The following is a 16,884-nucleotide window of genomic DNA, read 5'->3' as shown; positions in this document are numbered from 1 at the left end:
CCCCAGTGCATCGTCCATGCGTGCCAGGTATGGAGACCAGCTGCACAAATGGATTCAAATTCAAATTGAGTTTTGGAACAAGACTAATTATATAACTGACTTACAAAGATCCTTGCCATTTGATTGGTGGAACTCACATCACGAGACATTCATTATTGCTCCCATTCACGCCGGGTCTCAATAAGTCCCATTCACCCATGGTGAATGGGATTTACTATTCAACAATGGGATTTACTATTCATCCTTGTTCCATGGCGCGGTATTTGTGCGCAAATGCATGCTGGTGTGCGCGTTCAGCATTGCGCGTAGCGCGTATTGTTCTCAAGAGCTAGTACAGAGTCGGGTTCAAACATTTGGTGAAGGGGTGGTTTGGAAGAGAGAAATGCATTTCCCACCAATTTTGAATTGAAATTGGAGTTCATTTTAACTGTAAATCAAATGACAAGGATCTGTATGTCAGTTATATAAACAAATATTGAGTGGCTTTAAATTATGAAATGGTGGGAATATAATGGCTCGGTAAATCTGGACTATTCCATTTCATGAGGCGAAAGCCCAGATTTTACCTTGCGATAATATTCCTCCCATTCCACTCTGAGCCACTCAATATTTGTATACTAAACACCAGTTCAATGTTGCATGGCAAATTACCTTCAAAGTTCGAGAATTGAAGAAACAAACTCATCGGCATGAACAGGATTCCAACCAGTCGCCAATCCAGTTGAACAATTGCATGGCCATGATCCCACATTGAGGTCTCAATTTGTTTGACAAATGGGGCAAGATGGCCCAACATTGTTACACATTTACTTCTAACTCAAATGGACTGTGCAACATATTTGTGCTTTGTATTAATGACAGCACTGCATTTGTATGACCACATTTTCTCGGTTTGTAGGGATTTACGCAAGTTTGTTTTTGACTTAACAAAACCATTTGAGCTATTTCTTCATATTTTATCATCAGTTTGTGTGTATTTTGTTGTTTATGTCGTAATGAAGAGATGGGGACAATAAGTAGAAAGCTCTGGCACATCAGAATTTCCTCCCCAAATTGTCAATCTGAGCTTGTGTTGCTATAGTGTGTGGTGTTTATGTTGATAGCATTAGGCCAATATGATTTCTATGAGACTTTCAAATAACGACCAATATAAGAACACAAGGCTACGCTGCGAGTTGCCCGCTTCGTAGGTGGTTGTGTTCTTCGCGCTCCATCATGTGTGAGTGTGTAACAACTCGTGAACACACACAGTCTTGTTCCATAGTTGTGGGGACATACACTCATCTGTACAAGGTATTTGTGGGGACCAAAAATGCTGTGGGAACAGCAGAAAGTCCCCATAACTCAGTCCTAATTTGCCTCACAATAAAAAACTTCCCCATAACGCGGTGTAGGCCAGGGCACGCATTCACACCCGTTGTGCTTTATAGAATAGCGGCCATTTGGTTAAAACTTGAAAACAACAAAAGTTGTATATACATGTATGTGTGTCAGTTTTTACCTGACCACGCTGTGACTTGTCAAATGTGAGTGGTGTTCTGTTCACTTGTTCATTGTCAGTTTTTGTTGCAGTTGTTGAGCATGCTCGACTTAAGATTATCACAAATCTTTAGGGTTGACAAACATGATGATAGGGACCTCAAAACCTTAGAAACTTGCTGAAAGTCTGTTGTGCTATTTGTACAAATTTACTTCATGACCCCTTTGAATTTATGTCATATCTTCTCTTTTCTGCCATTTTAGCAGCAAGCCTTGTTTCCATTAAACATGTTCACATATTGAAAGTGATCATATTGAAAGTTATTACAAAGTGACATTTGTAAAGGGCGAGTCAGAAATTGTAGAAAGTTTTAATATTGAATTTGTTAAGAACTATTATAACTTTACGAGAACAAATTTGTGGTTTAAGAAAGGAGGACCAACCCTTTCTTCCCGATCCCATTAGTCTTTTAATGTAGGTCTTTGTGTCTGTGTGTTTGCTTGTGCCAGGTCACAAAATCCGCACCAGGGAGGTTGCGGTGGAAGCAGAGGACGGCGGTGAAGACTGCCCTCACCTGACGGAGTACGTGCCCTGCGACATCGCCATCTGCTTCAAATGGCACGCGGTGGACTCGGGAGAGTGCATACCGGCGGACAGCACGGCCCGCTGCGGCCAAGGAGAACAGGAGCTGAACATCACCTGCCTGGACATGAATCAAGTAAGACACTGGCAATTATTCTAGTCCAGACAGCTCGTCAATCAATATGTTGCCTCTTTTCTCTGTGATGTTTGAATTCAAGTCTCACGCGTGTTGGGATTAGCAGGTACAGGCATGCAGCTGTTCTCATCAGACAGGCGTTTTGACTGCAATCTGTCTGTCAGTGAATCAAGTCAAGGTACAAGTTGACGTTTGATTGTCGCCTGCTCATCCTTGGCAAATTCCACTGTAGCTAATTCTAAAAGAAAATGCCATTGACCGTCGCGCCTTGGTGCTATATCCTCTGCCCAATTAGTGTGTCCTTTCTAATAGGCCCCTTCCAGTAGCTTCTGTTGTGTAATTTTCGCGAGGGGCATCTTTTTTTGATCTTTTTTTTTCATCTTATTTTGGTCAAGGTGGGGGGATCAAACCCCCTCAGCCCCTCCCCTTGTGTGCACCCCTGTTTCACATGAAGGGCTGGGGTATATATTAAAAAATATTATCTTGGCAAGAATAGAAAAACTTTAAAGTTCTGTTTGATAATAAAAAAAGGAAAGGATCCTTCCCCTGGCTTTTCAAGTAAAGCTAGAGGTAAATAACTAAGCATCGTATTTAAGGCATGCATGTAGGGCTTCTGTACCCTCCAAAATATACCCAAAATCCATGCGTTGTTTTTTTATCTAACATACATAAAACTTTTATCTAACAAACTTGTAATTTCGTAGGTTCAAACCCCGCTTCAGTCAACTCTTGATTCAACCTTAAGATAATTTTCCTATAGTTTCCCAATGTGGTTTCTTTGAAAATTTGCAATAAAAAGCCGATCATCTCTGAGTGATCCCTGTTTGCAATTTCCCAGGTTTGCAACATTGCTAATGTTGCTTGCATCGTGACTTTGGGCATGGCCCTGGATATGGGTTTATAGCTTCTGACTAGCGCCTCTCGAACAAAGACATTGACTAAATGGGGAGCTGCCAACATAGGGCTGGATAGCTCAGTTGGTAGAGCACCGGAACGGTTATCCGGAGGTTGCAGGTTCAAACCCCGCTCCAGTCAATATCTTTATTTAACCTTAAAATAATTCAACCTTGTAATTTGGACATTTAGTACTCAATGAGAACATAAGGCCATGGGTTTTCAGCGATTACATTAGTTTGTTTTCCTTCCAGTGGCGTATTTAGAGGGGGCCATGGTGCCATTCCCCCCCCCCCCCCCCCCCCATTGAAGGAGTTAAAACAATGACTTGCTGCAACAAAGAGTGCCTATTGTCCCATGGTGTCCAATATCGTCTGCTTTGACCAGCGCCTCCAATAGTCAGACGGTGTTTCCCTCCCCCCCCCCCCCCCCTGCGTACATACACCACCATTTCCTGCCTGATGTAATTAATTCCGGGGAGCGATCACTCTCAATGGAAACACCCATTTTTAAATGAATTGACTGCCCTTCTCATCCAACGCCATGTTAAAAAAGAAATGAGTAAACCAAGCGGAGCTGTCGGGTTTCTTTGAAAAGCGCACGCAGTTGACAATGTGATTAATTTCCTGTGCTGGTAGAAATGTCGGCGTCACCTGTTGGATGTCAATGAAAAAATTACAATCATAAATCAGGCAAAAAGTTGGAGGGTGCGAAAACTGTCCGGAAGATAAGATGCGACAATGATGTCCTGATGAGCCGTATGTCATCATACAATTCATATATTCTCAGCTGTCGCAGCTTAAATCATATCTCAGAGGTTAACCTGGTCAAAAGAAGAATTTCACGTATTGATACGGTAGCCTTTTTTTTTTTTTTTTTTAAAGATTTGCGAGATTGCACTTTCCTTGAAGCATGACAAATCGCCTCAGTTGCCTCTTGCATTGTTGGCGTGGAGCTGTTGCAGTGTGTTATCCTTGTTCGTCAGATTCTTGAGATGTGTTACATTGGACGGATTGTGACGGGTGTGCAATGTTTGGATAGAGTTATACAACAACGGGGGGATTTTGAGCTTTTTCCTTGTGAAGTACGACTATTATGCAGACTTTTATTACGCAGTGTTTAGCCACAGATCTTTACTGACATGTCGTATGACCATGGAAAGCATGATTATTATTAGCATTGTTAACAAAAGAGCAAGGAGTAAAATGGTAGAACAAAATCGTTGGAACTTTGTCGGCTTTTCAACTTTTTATGGCTTTTGATCAAAATGGCATTTCTGAATGGGGAATCAGCAAGGGCTTTTACCGGCGACCAGGCCCATGGGCAGGGGAGGTCACTTGCTCCTCATGTACTGCGCCTCAAGAACTTGTGCAACATGTACGTGAGCCAACACATTAATGTATTCCTGCTATGGATGCTAGATTAGTCTCTAGCTTGATATACGTGTATTCTGTTACCCACTCATCCCCCAAGCTCACACCAGGGATATGCAAAGTACATTCATTTTAGCTGCCTTTATTCCCCAGGTAATTCATATTTGCGCGAAAGGGGAAGCAGTGTATTAATCCGGGTTATATTTTATTCATACCATGGTTTATTAAGAAGGCACACAGGAAAAGGTTAAAGAGTTTCTCTAATGATTGCATTCAGTTACATAGCCCCCCCCCCCCCTTTCAAGCAAAAGGATAAGTTCAGTGGCCCAACCTGTACGGCCAACTTGGTGCCCTGGATGAAATGAAACCGTGCGAAGCGATGGAACCTGATCGGTAGCATCATTAATCCCGGTGTCATTCCATCTGACACACCATCCTCCGACTCATTAGCAAACACAAGTTTGTTCTTGGGACGCTGATGAAACCCTGCGCCGGATCCATATCCGTTTTGGTGCCGGACTTCAAGTCGGGATCAAGCAGTAGACAGTGTATCTTGTTCTTTTGATTGGAACAGTCTGAGGCATCCAGCATTGATTGTTTGTCTTTACTTCGGGTGAATTGAAAACTATTTCTCCTCACATACCGGCATGCCTTTTTCCTGTGATTACAGCGTCTTTCAGTATTTTTATTGCCCAGGCAGTGGAATTGAAACTGAGTCACTGTACCTTTTTTCCCCATTCATTTGAAAACAGTAAACTGGACTGAGTATTTTTGCCAGTTTCCATGCCTTTGATGGCCACAGCTTGTTTTTACATGATCATATAAGGACACCTGTGACTAAATTCTTTCTGTTTGATTGCTGTCAGTATAGTGTTTGCTGTCAGTATAGTGTTTGAGATGTTTTTCAGCTGTGAATTACTTTTTTATGAAATTATTTGCAACTCGATCTTTTGAACTGTATTAAACTTTTATCATGACACCTGTTGCCACCCTGTGTCCGAGATTTTAAAAGACGAACCCCCCCCCCCACTCGGCCTGTTTTTAAACCCCTTCCTCCCCCGCAAGCCAAAACAGTAATTCTGCCTCCTTTACTGTTCCACATTATAACGATACAGGCCTACCTCAGGAAATACACATCTATATAATATTACCTATCATTTTAGATCCAAATGACCAAACTTTATAGTTTTGTCCCCTTCCCCCACCCCACCCCCCCATCCCCCTACCCCACCCCACACCCAATCTACCCCCCCCCCTATCAAATACAACATTCCCTACATGTTTTCAGCATGTCCCCATGTTAATGGAAAAAAACAAATGCTTATTGCGCTGAGCTTAAGTTCACTACACCTGCCTCGTCTGAGTCGTAGAAAGTGCTGTTGTTGTCCGAGGCTCCACGGAAGCCTGGCAATAATACAAAAGATTCCCTTCGCGTAAGGTGGAGTAATGCAGAAGATATTGACTGAGCTTTACCCCCCCCCCCCCCCGCCAATTCGTGCTTCAACAACATAACATGTCTTGGATACCATGGCAACAGTGCATTTTTCTGGCGTCATGGCAATCGGTTGCCAAGCGCTGCCGTAGAAACTTGTTTAACAGAAAATTAACTCTGCGTCTGGTTGATTTGATCCTCCGTACGTGCGTGACAGCAGTGGATTTTATAAGTCATTGCCCTGAGATTTGTTGCTTATGTCCTAACACATTCCCGCATTTCAGACCTTCATTTTTGAATTTTGTTTTTTTTTAATCCGAGATGTAGAGCTTACATGTAAGCTACCGCACATTTGGAGACACCCGAGGTGTATTAATACTTCCACAGCATGTATTTAAAGCTGTCACTTGATTGACAATTGCAGCTAAGATTTGTACGTGACCCTCAAGCATGTTATTCACCCAGGTTAGGCTACTCTTGTCAAGCAGTAGGTTTCTTGACGCACAGAGTACGAGAGTTTGGATGGGTTTGTTGATCAAACAACTATTTTCTAACTAAAATATGATTTGATTTAATTATAAGTGTTTCATTAATTACAATTTGGTTAGTATGTATTTTGTTGTGCATTTCAGTCTACACTTCCATGGCTGCTGTGTTCCTAAGCAAGCAGCTTTACCACAATGATTGTCTGCTGGATTAGAAAGTGCGTGTTCACTCAAGTCACAGCATCATCATTACACACTGACTGAAAATACTCATAGATCAAAGCAGAATCATTAGAAATGGCCCATCCTACATCACATTTGTTGAGAATACATTTCAATTATGTTATTTAACAATTAAGTCCATTTTTTTATGTAGAACGTGGTTGATGAGGACCTGTGTTCGAGTATATCACCCAAACCAGAGACCCAGGTCCAGTGTTGGGTACCATGCCCCAATGACTGTGTCGTGGGGGAATGGGGAGCTTGGAGCCCCTGCAGCATGGTGTGTGGTAAAGGCGGAGTCCAGACGCGATACAAGAACATCAGGGCATATCCTGGACCAGGTTGGTATCGATCTGATATGATTCTATCGAATTGGAATTGGGATAACATAGTTTTGCTCACCCCAGGTGCACCTACCTCACTGACTGACTGACTGGCTCTTGTGAATTAGAGTGGTTGTAAGCTGGTGCAGAGAGCTGAGCAGTGCTATTGTATAGGTTTACTTTTTTTGGACCATCTTTACTAGACTTGCCTAGTCTTGTTTTAAGTCTTTGCTGAACCTTAATGTTTTGGTTTTGTACGGCGTTGTTTTGTTTTATTAAAACTGATTTCTGGTTGTCACTTCTTTGTATTCATTTCATTCAACAACCTAATTCCTTAATCTGTTAAGGTTTTATTAATTTGATTAATTATTAATTAAAGTTCGAATAAGTTTTAAATTTTACAACTTTTTTTCCCTCTTGTTTTGTCTTAAAACAAATGTAGCAATATGCTTGTAACTTTTAAAGGGGCCATGCAGTGAATTTTTTTTAGGAACACATTTTGAGCAACTTTCTACTTTTCTTAAATGTATGAAAACTATTTGACATCCCTTTTTTGGTCAATTTTATTGAAAGCGCACTGCTTTAAACAAGAAACTTCTTTAAAAAATTTCCCATGCTTTTCCGGACAATTGAGGACGCTGTTGCTGTGATGTCATTTCAAGAAGACACTGTTCAGTTTAGGGGTTTTCTGTTCAAATTGTTAACCCAAAATTTGCTAATTGGAAACATTTGTGAGAAAGGGTTGCTCATTGGCTAACTGCCATGTACTTACACAACAATGAATCACAAAGAAAAGAAACTTGACAGCAAAATATCCAAAATTCTAGCAACTTTTTTGTGCTGAAATAGCTGTAACATTGAGGTTTCTGCCTGGAATGACATCACAGTTTTGCTTATGAATATGGACATTTGCATAAGCATAAAAAACACAAAGGCACCAAATACCATTAAAATGGCAAAACGAAAATTGAAAATAAGGTTTAATGGGACACAAAGGTGCATTTTCGTTGCATGGGCCCTTAAATCATTTTGGGGTGTAAAAAGAGTAAACTTTATGAATACGGAATATGAAGTGTAAAAAATGAAGTAACGTTGTTTAAAACAAAACAAAACACCTTAATGTGTCTTTCTTTTTATGTCAGGAGGCTATGAGTGTCCTATGCCCCAGCATCTGATAGAGACGCGAGCCTGTAACGACCACAGCTGTGCACACTTTGCATGGAGGACGGAAAAATGGAGCGAATGCATCAGCGGTCTGAGACCTGTGCAACTAGAAGGTGTGGAAGGGATGTGTGAGGTGGGACGCCAGACTAGGACCATGGAGTGCTATAGGACGTTGCAGGACAAAGTTGCGCCAGAGAAGAGGTTGGTAAAAAAGTGAGAAAAGAAAATCTTCTGGAAAAAAAAAAGGATTTCCGGCTTTCAAGTATTCCTACTTTTTTCTAGTTATTTTTTACCTAGCTCCTACTTCTTCTACTTTTTTTTCTTGAAATTCCTACCTTATCCTACTTTTTCTCCTATAACTTCAAAAAATGAAATCTCATTAAATATTTTTCTTAACAGTGTTACACACTGTCATAATGTAAATTATACAATGAAGATCTTGGGTGATAGAGTACTGCAACTATACTTCCAAGAGCTTAGTTTAGGATGGAGCACAAGTGTTGTGAGTACTGCAAAATGAGGCTTGTCATGAAAATTGTCATCAGCGTTTGATGGATATCAGAGATTTTACAGAATATCAGAATTGTTTAGAGGCAGGATCACATTATGTGTTAAGGTCTAGAAATTGAAAGGAGCCTTTTTCTAAAGTACAAGCTATTACTTTTCAGTTTCCAAAACTAAAACTATTAGAAGTTGTCAGATTCATGGCCTTCATTCAGTTTTCCTTTGGCATGGAGTTTTCTATATGTTGATAAAAATCCTGTTGCTATCTAAGCCTTAAAGGGAGGGTAAGTCTTTAATTCGCTGGCTTGTCGAATATGCTAAGGGATTTCATTGATTAAACAATAGATTGATTGGATCAATTAAGCTCCACCCCATTAGACAGCTGCGATTAATGTTTTAGAAAAGTCTCACATGAATGCATTTGTGAATGCCGCTTGTGTCGGTATCATGCAGTGTGGCAGTGGAGAGGTGTATGTGTTGCCTACATACGAGTGCAGTGGGTGAGGCCTATTGAACAACTTGATAATTTCTTATTACTTTGTGCCTATACAGATGTGGTGAGCAGGGTAAGCCAGCCAGTGTGCGAGAGTGCTACATACCCTGCCCTCAGGACTGTCGAGTCTCCAGCTTTGGCGAGTGGAGCGCTTGCCCGCAATCCTGCGAAACTGGTGAGTTCTCCGTCAAGAAACTGTGTCGGCTCAGCTTAGCTCACTAGTTACAGGGAAGTACATAACCTGTCACATCCAGAGTTTCAACAAGGTTTTGGGCTCTGTTTGCCTGATAATCAGCCAAGAGGAAATTTTAACCTTCTTTCATAAATACCTGAGACAATTTGTCCATTCCTATTGGTTGAGAGCTCATCACAGTTTTTAAACTGCTGTTTATAATAATAATAATAATAATAATCAGGGGACTTATATAGCGTTCTTACACAAACTGGTATCACAACGCTTTACACAAGAAAATAATTAATGTTTAAACATGTGCAAAGCTGAGAAGAAATTCAGAAATAACTCTTTTTTGTATGGCCATCTTTAGGTATGGGTTTCCTGCATGAGCGAGACCGCTTCGTTCTCCAGCCAGTCAGGCACGGTGGCCAGCCCTGCCCCCAGCTGCAGGAACGTCAGGTCTGCCCAGTCCCAGATTCCTGCTACTCCTACCAGTGGGTACCCAGCCTCTGGAGTGATTGCCAGCTGCCTTTGGGAAGGCAGAGGGGTAGCTGGGATCCCTGCGGCGATGGTCTCAAAACAAGAGGTAGGTTCAAAGCCGGTGTTTACTATGGGAGTGAATGCTAATTCAAAATTTATGATATCACGACAAGAATATTCTCTGCGTATTGGAGAGACAATCAGGTTGTTACATTTTACTGACATTTTACTTGTAGAATGGCTTGTGTGGAATGCCTTGGCCTCATTGCCTGGAGTGCTGAACTTAAGGACTGTGGGTAGTTCTACAGGTTTTGGGTCCCTGTCTAGCCTGGGGTTTATGTGCATGTGTCCTTGGGCAAGACACTTTACCAGTAATTGATTCTCCCCACCCAGGAGTAAATAGATTCCGGTGAGGGACCAGAAAGTTACTGTGATTGATTTTAGCTGCTTTCCACCAAAACACTACAGCATCGAGCTGTATATACTCCCCAGGAAGCTGAGATAGTCCATGGAATGTTTCATGGCCCAATGAGCAGGGGTAATAATGATGTAGCGCCTGAAGCACCAATTCTGGTGAATAAATACACATTATAAGGAATTTGATTTCTGTGACTCCTGTTTACAGAGGTGCAGTGTCAACGCGAGGGAGGCATGCCGGTTGACGTGGACCTGTGCCTGCGCTACGGCCCACCCATGCCAGCTGCGGCTGAGAAATGTCGCATCCTATGTGAAGGGGAATGCGAGCTGACCGAATGGCCCCGCTGGAGTGTCTGCACGGACAACTGCAATGGACGCAGGAATCGTAAACGACGCTTGATAGGTAAGATTTGACAGTTGTATTGTAGTCGGGTCCTTTTAAGAGTGTCCTTTTCAGAGAAGAATGAAAGGTCGTGTTGTAGGAATTATGCAAAAGCACTAAGGCTATGTCGACTGAGTTGTGTTCAAAACTTCTTTTGCACATACTTGGACATTTTTTGCATGCATCTTTGTCCAAATACCAAATACTTTTTCTTCGATTTTCAGATTTGTTGATGTTTCTAGTCTTTGATGTGTCTACTAATCATATTTTAAAGAAATAGTATAAAAATCGTGTAATAAAAGTGTTTTTAAGGAGAAACAGTTGGCATCTTTCATTTCAAAAACTACAAAGCATGAATCTTCAAAGGCCTTTTTCTCAGAATTTTACTTTTTTGACGTGTCGATAAATGCGAACTTTAAACAGCCATCACTTGTCAGGAGAATGTCCGATTGAAGTGCAACATGCAGTATTGTAAGGAGCATTTTCATTCTCTTTCCTAATACCCACAAACCCTCATTTCGACCTCTGCCCAGTTCGGTCTCATTTTGCCAGAACACCTCACGTTTGCTCTTTAATATAAGTGCAGGAGCACCAACCATGACCCAAATCAACCCCTAAGAACTGATTGTGTTGAACATCGATTTTGTGATATATATTGATCATAGAGTTATATTTGGAGAACTAGAGGGCACACTCGCTATATGCAGACGTGCCGACATGGACGCACAGTAGCCATTTCTGTGGGCAATTTTTGTATTCTTTGTTAATATAACTCTTGGTGGATATGGGCTGAAAGTGGGCACATCTGGGTATTCCACAATAGTGTCGTGTTCTTAATTAGGCCTATAGCTCTCTATATTTTTTGCCCACCTAAACAATGACTGATGCGCCTCCTTGTTGGCACGTTCACATGTGCACATAGTATAGTGCGTGCGCCCTCTATTATTTTTAAAGATATAGTCCATTATTTGTAACTTGTGCATTTTGTTCGTTTGAAGCAACAAAAGTGCTCAAAATCTAAAGAAGGGTACTGAACAACTAACCTTATGAAGTTTCAGCTCAGCTTCAGCTGTATATTCCAAGAAAAACAGCATTCTAGGATCTCGATTTCAAATCAAAAGTTGCTGAATCATGTTTTGAATTGGGGCTGAATTCAGCGTCCGAGACACGTTCTCACTAAGATGATCGCAGCTACGCGATGTGCGCACTGATCCGACGAATTATAGCAACTGTGTGTGTGTGTGCGTCGTGCCAATGCTTGCGCGCGCTTCGCCGAATACAAAACGAACTACTAATTCAAATTTCCTATGGTGCGTCTTAAGAAGCACCGTTGGAAAGGCCTTCTCTCGTTGATTACTTCAAAATGACAGCTTGCCAGAAAGAATAATTTCACAGGGAGTTTAGTCCCCTTACTATCTTTCAACCAAGTAGTTTTTCAACAATAATTACGCCAGTTACTTTTCGGATAGCTGCAAATGATGGACTATAGCTTTAAGTATAGCTCTATGGTATTGATCAATTTCCCTTTCTGCACAGGCCAGAGTCGCCGGACCCCAGAGTGCGACAACCCCGAGATCTACCCACTCATCGAATATCAGCCCTGTCGCTGCCACACCTACACCCTGGAGCCCATGGGGGTGTGGTCCAACTGCTTCATAGAACCCTCCCAGTTCAAAGTTTCCCCCGAGGCTGGGGGTCTGATGGGGGATTCGGCTGGGGGTGTGTCGGGCGGTTGCGGTCTGGGGGTGAAGTACCGGGCAGTCATGTGTCTGGATGAGGAGAGACGAATCGTGGATGTTGGAAAGTGCGGCGCTGAAACTGGTAATACATTATGATAATTCAGTTGTTATGGCATGATCTGCAAAAAGTAATAATTTGACTCCCTTTGCGCACCCCAAACCTCCCTTAATAAGATGTGGTTCATTCTTTAAATTACAAGTCCAAAGTATAACATTTTTGTTGTCCCTGTTACCTCTGAACTTTATAATTTGCGTCAACTATTGTTAAAACTGAGTTCAGACAATTCTCATTTGTTGGGTCGGTGGTTTGCTTATGCATAATAACTTTGAGGGAAAAACAAGGCATTAAGGAGTGCATCCAGAATTTACAAAATCGTACTGTCAGAAGTAACAGGGAAAGGAAAAAAGTGGACCCCGAATTTATGAAATGACCCATCAGCATACAAATCGCCTAAGCTGTTGTGTACACGATAGAGATTTTCATATCGTGATGCCATATTGCAGCATTTTTATATCACAATTAACGCTTTAGCTCTTGTACCACCCCAAACTGCCCTGCCTGTTACTCTTTATACCACCCAAAACCATTCCAGCTCTTTATGGCTTAATGGATTCGTGGAGGAGTAAATGCAGATTGTGTTGCCGTTCTTTTTCCTTATACAGACTTCACGGTAGAGATGTGTGACATACTCTGCCCAGAGGACTGTGAGCTAAGCCCTTGGTCATCCTGGAGCGAGTGCAGCGAGACGTTGAACGTCGGCCAGAGGGTCCGATGGCGGGAGATCCTCCAGGAGGGATCAGAAGTGGGTCGGCCCTGCCCGATCCCTGACCGAGGCAACAGGGTGAGACATGGGCCCAATGTCTAGCACTGCTTAACAGTTAACAGAATAGTTGTGCTTACTAAAGCAGCTTTTGCACAGCAAATGTTAAGCTAACTTATTTTGCTTAAAATGATAAGCAAGAAAATGTAGCCTTACGGCTAAATAGTTCTGCCATAGCAAGGCCTTCAAAACAGTTAAACTGGTTACAATTTTTCTTAAGAAATGCCCGAGTTGTGATTTTCAATTAATTATCCCATACAAAGACAAAGGTGAAAAGGGGTGACATTTGTTTGCCTAGTGTTGCCTCCACTTTGGGTTTTCCCCCATTTTCTTCATTTTTCACAAATTTGCCTTTGTCTACAATGTCTTAACCAATGTAATCTTGCCCCCCCCCACACCCTTCACCGCCTTTGTGTTCAAGCCCAAGAATTGCTTCCTAGAGAAACAAAGTTGTACTTCAGTCAGTCTCACTTCCAATCCGAAGACCAGTCACAAGTCAAATCACATATAAGATCACATGAGTAACAGGGGATGAACGATGGGTGCGCTCAAGTAGCTCACCCGAAACGACTTGGGTGAAGGCAGACTGGTTAGCCACAAGAGCCGGGCGAATCGGACACACTATCACACTCCATCATGATCCTCATGTGATGTTCGTAGCCGTGGCTGTAGCCATCGACAAAACATCTTTTTTTTTGACTGAGTCTTACCATTCCTTCCTGCATGGCCTTGCTTTGAGATTTACTGCTTTTCCCGTCAATAAAAAAAATGAACGTCGTCTGCGGGGATTGTAGCCTTGCAATGAGATCAATAAATAATTCTGATGTGACTTCAAATAAAGTTGATTTTTTTTGGGGGTTAATTTGATCTTTTCCATTGTCCAGCCGCCATATTTGTCCGTTTTTTTTAAATGCATGCGTGTGACGTATTTCCACTAGTGACTCTGCTCCATGAGCAGGGTCTGTGGTGGCTGACCTGGGTGAGCACTGAGAATGAAGTCAGGGCTAATCGAACGACGCTGAGCTAACCCGGGTCGACCCGGGTGAGCTTATTGAACGCATCCAATGACGACATTGTCTATGTCAATGTTTTTTGGCATAGCCTGTCTCTTGACCTGACACTGGATAACTTGTTATTGACTTGAGATGGACTTGGGAGGACTGAACTACAGCTCTGAGGAGGATCTACATCATGCCATTCATTCGGTCCTTGCTTGTTTACAGATGTACCAGAGGATGCCGTGCCGTTCAGATGCCCACAGTCGCCTCTTATGGTACACAGGAACCTGGCACGAGTGTGAAATGCCCCTGAACGGAAGCTGTGGGGATGGCCACCAGAGAAGGGAAGTCCGGTACGTAGGTCCTTAGAAAAATAGTGGACAAGTCGGTTTTTCTTGAAGGTTTTTTGAAGTTTGATTTTACACCCCAGGAAAAGTTCTTGTGGACATTTCTGTGATTCAAATTGAATTGTAGAAAATGAGTGTAAAGGATACCATTTTTTTCTGTGCATTGAGGTCTTCAAGATTATTTTATAGACCCGTTTCTGGTAAGATATGGAGTTCAGCTTGACAAGAAATTAAGTTATGTAAATTAAGACACAATTGACAAATTACATTTGTACTGTATGTCGTGCGATTGCATAGCACTTTCAAGCTTTGATTTGCCGAAGGGCTTCTCCAACCCGAACAATGTTTGCATTGCAAACTAGCATCAAGCCTGCCATACAAAGGTGTAAATCTAAGCAAAATGTCCATAGATGAGTCTCCAATATTACGTTTCCTCCACAAAAAAAGGGTTAAGAACTGTGCCCAACTGTACCTTGTTGTATCAACAACCTCTTCACTCCCCCCTTCCACCTCTATAATTAAGTTTTGGTTATCGTAGCTACAAGTTGACATCATCTTCTTATTCTGTAGATGCAAGATAGATGGTCCACCGGGTTTCTATGGTCCCGATAACAGCTCCAGTCTGTGTGACCACCGGTTCCGGCCACCAATGACCCGTTCATGCTCCAAGCCCTGTCCAGGGGAGTGTGCGGTCAGCGATTGGTCAGAGTGGGCACCTTGTCCTCAGGTAGGCAGGTTCAGTGTTTATCAGCGCAAAATTTGTGACGTCACAGCAAATATCCGTTATGCTACTACAGCGCGTCCGCAACATTTTTTGGCGAGGCTCTAGCGTCGTTGCGGAAAAATATACGCCATTATTTTTAAGTCATTTTAAAGCTTGGAAACTTAACTTTATGCCTGGTAAGTATTGGTGTGATATTCAAAATGGTTTTGAAATTATTCGTGTTCAAATAAAGGCATGTCAAAAAGAAACTCAACTGATTTCAAGGAAAATCAATCATGTGCTTTTTTTTCTAATGTGGAAATGCTTCATCATGTTCATGATGTGACGATCTCGTTGCCTTTTACTTTCTATGTTTCCTTTTCTTTTCGATCCACGTAGATTACACCTTAAATAAATTCACAATATTTTTCTTCATTTCAAGTTCTATGTGTTGTTAATATATATCAACTGTTTTGTTTTGTTTTGTTATTTCAACAGCTTGTTGACTCGAGTTTGCATCTGTTGTACCACATTATCGATTTTCTTTCAAATCGGTTGCGTTTGTTTTCCACATGCCTTTATTTGAACACGAATAATATTAAAACTCTTTTAAATATCCAACCAATACTCGCCAGGGATAAAGTTAAGATTCCAAGCTTTAAAATGGTATAAAAAATAATGGCGGTACGTGTTTCCACGCTGATGCTAGAGCCTTGCAAAAAAAAGTTGCGGGTATTTTGGGACACGCTGCACTGAACACATTTCAACTCCAGCAAATCTCAACGTTTTGTGCGGTCAAATTCACTTCACGTTTCCATTGCGTGACATGTGTGCTAGACTTGTTACAAGCAATTCGCAATAAACTGAAAAGCTGGCAAGGACATTGCCAATCCTTGTTAACCTGTAGTGTATAATGGCTAAAAGTTGGCGGTGTGGACTTTTAGTTCGAACATTTTTTCTAAGACCAATGATGATTTTTAATAACAAGACACCTGGATGTATTTGTGTTTGTGTTGAACCACAATGAATGATGGATGATTATCTGCCAAACATTAATGCTGGAAGTTCAACAGTAAAGTTGAAAACTGTCTTCTGTTTGGCAAACGTTTGGTGTCGCACTCATTTCAGCTTGCAAGCAGCACTTCTGGCCCACTAATCTGACAATTTGTTGCACTTTGTCTCAGGATTGCGAGAACGTCAGCTTCCACACCCGCACCCGCGTCGTTCTCCGCCGTCCCACTTCGTCAACCGAGGGCAGCATAACCTGCCCGCCACTGACGCAGGTGGAGCCTTGCAACATGGGGGACAGCTGCGTGACGTACCGCTGGAACGCCACGGACTGGGGCTCTTGCGTCATGGAGCCCAGAGGGGCATGTGGGACAGGCAAAAAGATCCGCTTGCTCCAGTGTCTACAGAGTAACGGCTTGGAGGTGGAGAATTCCATCTGTGACAAGGTTGGCCACAATTTGGTTTTTAATTTTAAAAGTAATGATAAAATAATAATAATCACGTTGTGCTTATAACACGCTTTATATACCTAAGGTTGCCAAGCGCTTTACAGTATCACCGTTCATCAGGAATGAGAACATTTTCCTGCGGCAGCTTGAGATCAGCGCAATTTGGTCTCTACCTTCACATGTACCCATTTATACTCCAGGGTGGAGAGAGGCAATTGTAGTAAAGTGTCTTGCCCAAGAACACAAGCACCATGTTCCCCATCAGGGTTTGAACCCA

At 42.1% G+C, this 16,884-nt stretch overlaps 1 protein-coding gene across 2 annotated transcripts in view; it reads left to right on the top strand.

The window, feature by feature from the left end:
• The window catches only part of LOC119720157 (thrombospondin type-1 domain-containing protein 7A-like), a 111,920-nt gene that overhangs the window by 68,741 nt on the left and 26,295 nt on the right, over window positions 1–16,884 (top strand). For both annotated transcript variants that reach the window (XM_038189716.1, XM_038189717.1), the window contains exons 7-17: window positions 1,990–2,198; window positions 6,759–6,945; window positions 8,070–8,292; window positions 9,148–9,263; window positions 9,634–9,849; window positions 10,369–10,563; window positions 12,079–12,363; window positions 12,945–13,123; window positions 14,326–14,453; window positions 15,018–15,174; window positions 16,335–16,604. In XM_038189716.1, coding sequence (XP_038045644.1) covers window positions 1,990–2,198; window positions 6,759–6,945; window positions 8,070–8,292; window positions 9,148–9,263; window positions 9,634–9,849; window positions 10,369–10,563; window positions 12,079–12,363; window positions 12,945–13,123; window positions 14,326–14,453; window positions 15,018–15,174; window positions 16,335–16,604 — 2,165 coding nt within the window. The remainder of the gene's footprint in view (window positions 1–1,989; window positions 2,199–6,758; window positions 6,946–8,069; window positions 8,293–9,147; window positions 9,264–9,633; window positions 9,850–10,368; window positions 10,564–12,078; window positions 12,364–12,944; window positions 13,124–14,325; window positions 14,454–15,017; window positions 15,175–16,334; window positions 16,605–16,884) is intronic.

Source organism: Patiria miniata, unplaced genomic scaffold (genome assembly GCF_015706575.1).
Source record: "Patiria miniata isolate m_02_andy unplaced genomic scaffold, ASM1570657v1 HiC_scaffold_9, whole genome shotgun sequence".
Taxonomy (NCBI): domain Eukaryota; kingdom Metazoa; phylum Echinodermata; class Asteroidea; order Valvatida; family Asterinidae; genus Patiria; species Patiria miniata.
This window is presented reverse-complemented; position numbering and strand designations above follow the sequence as displayed.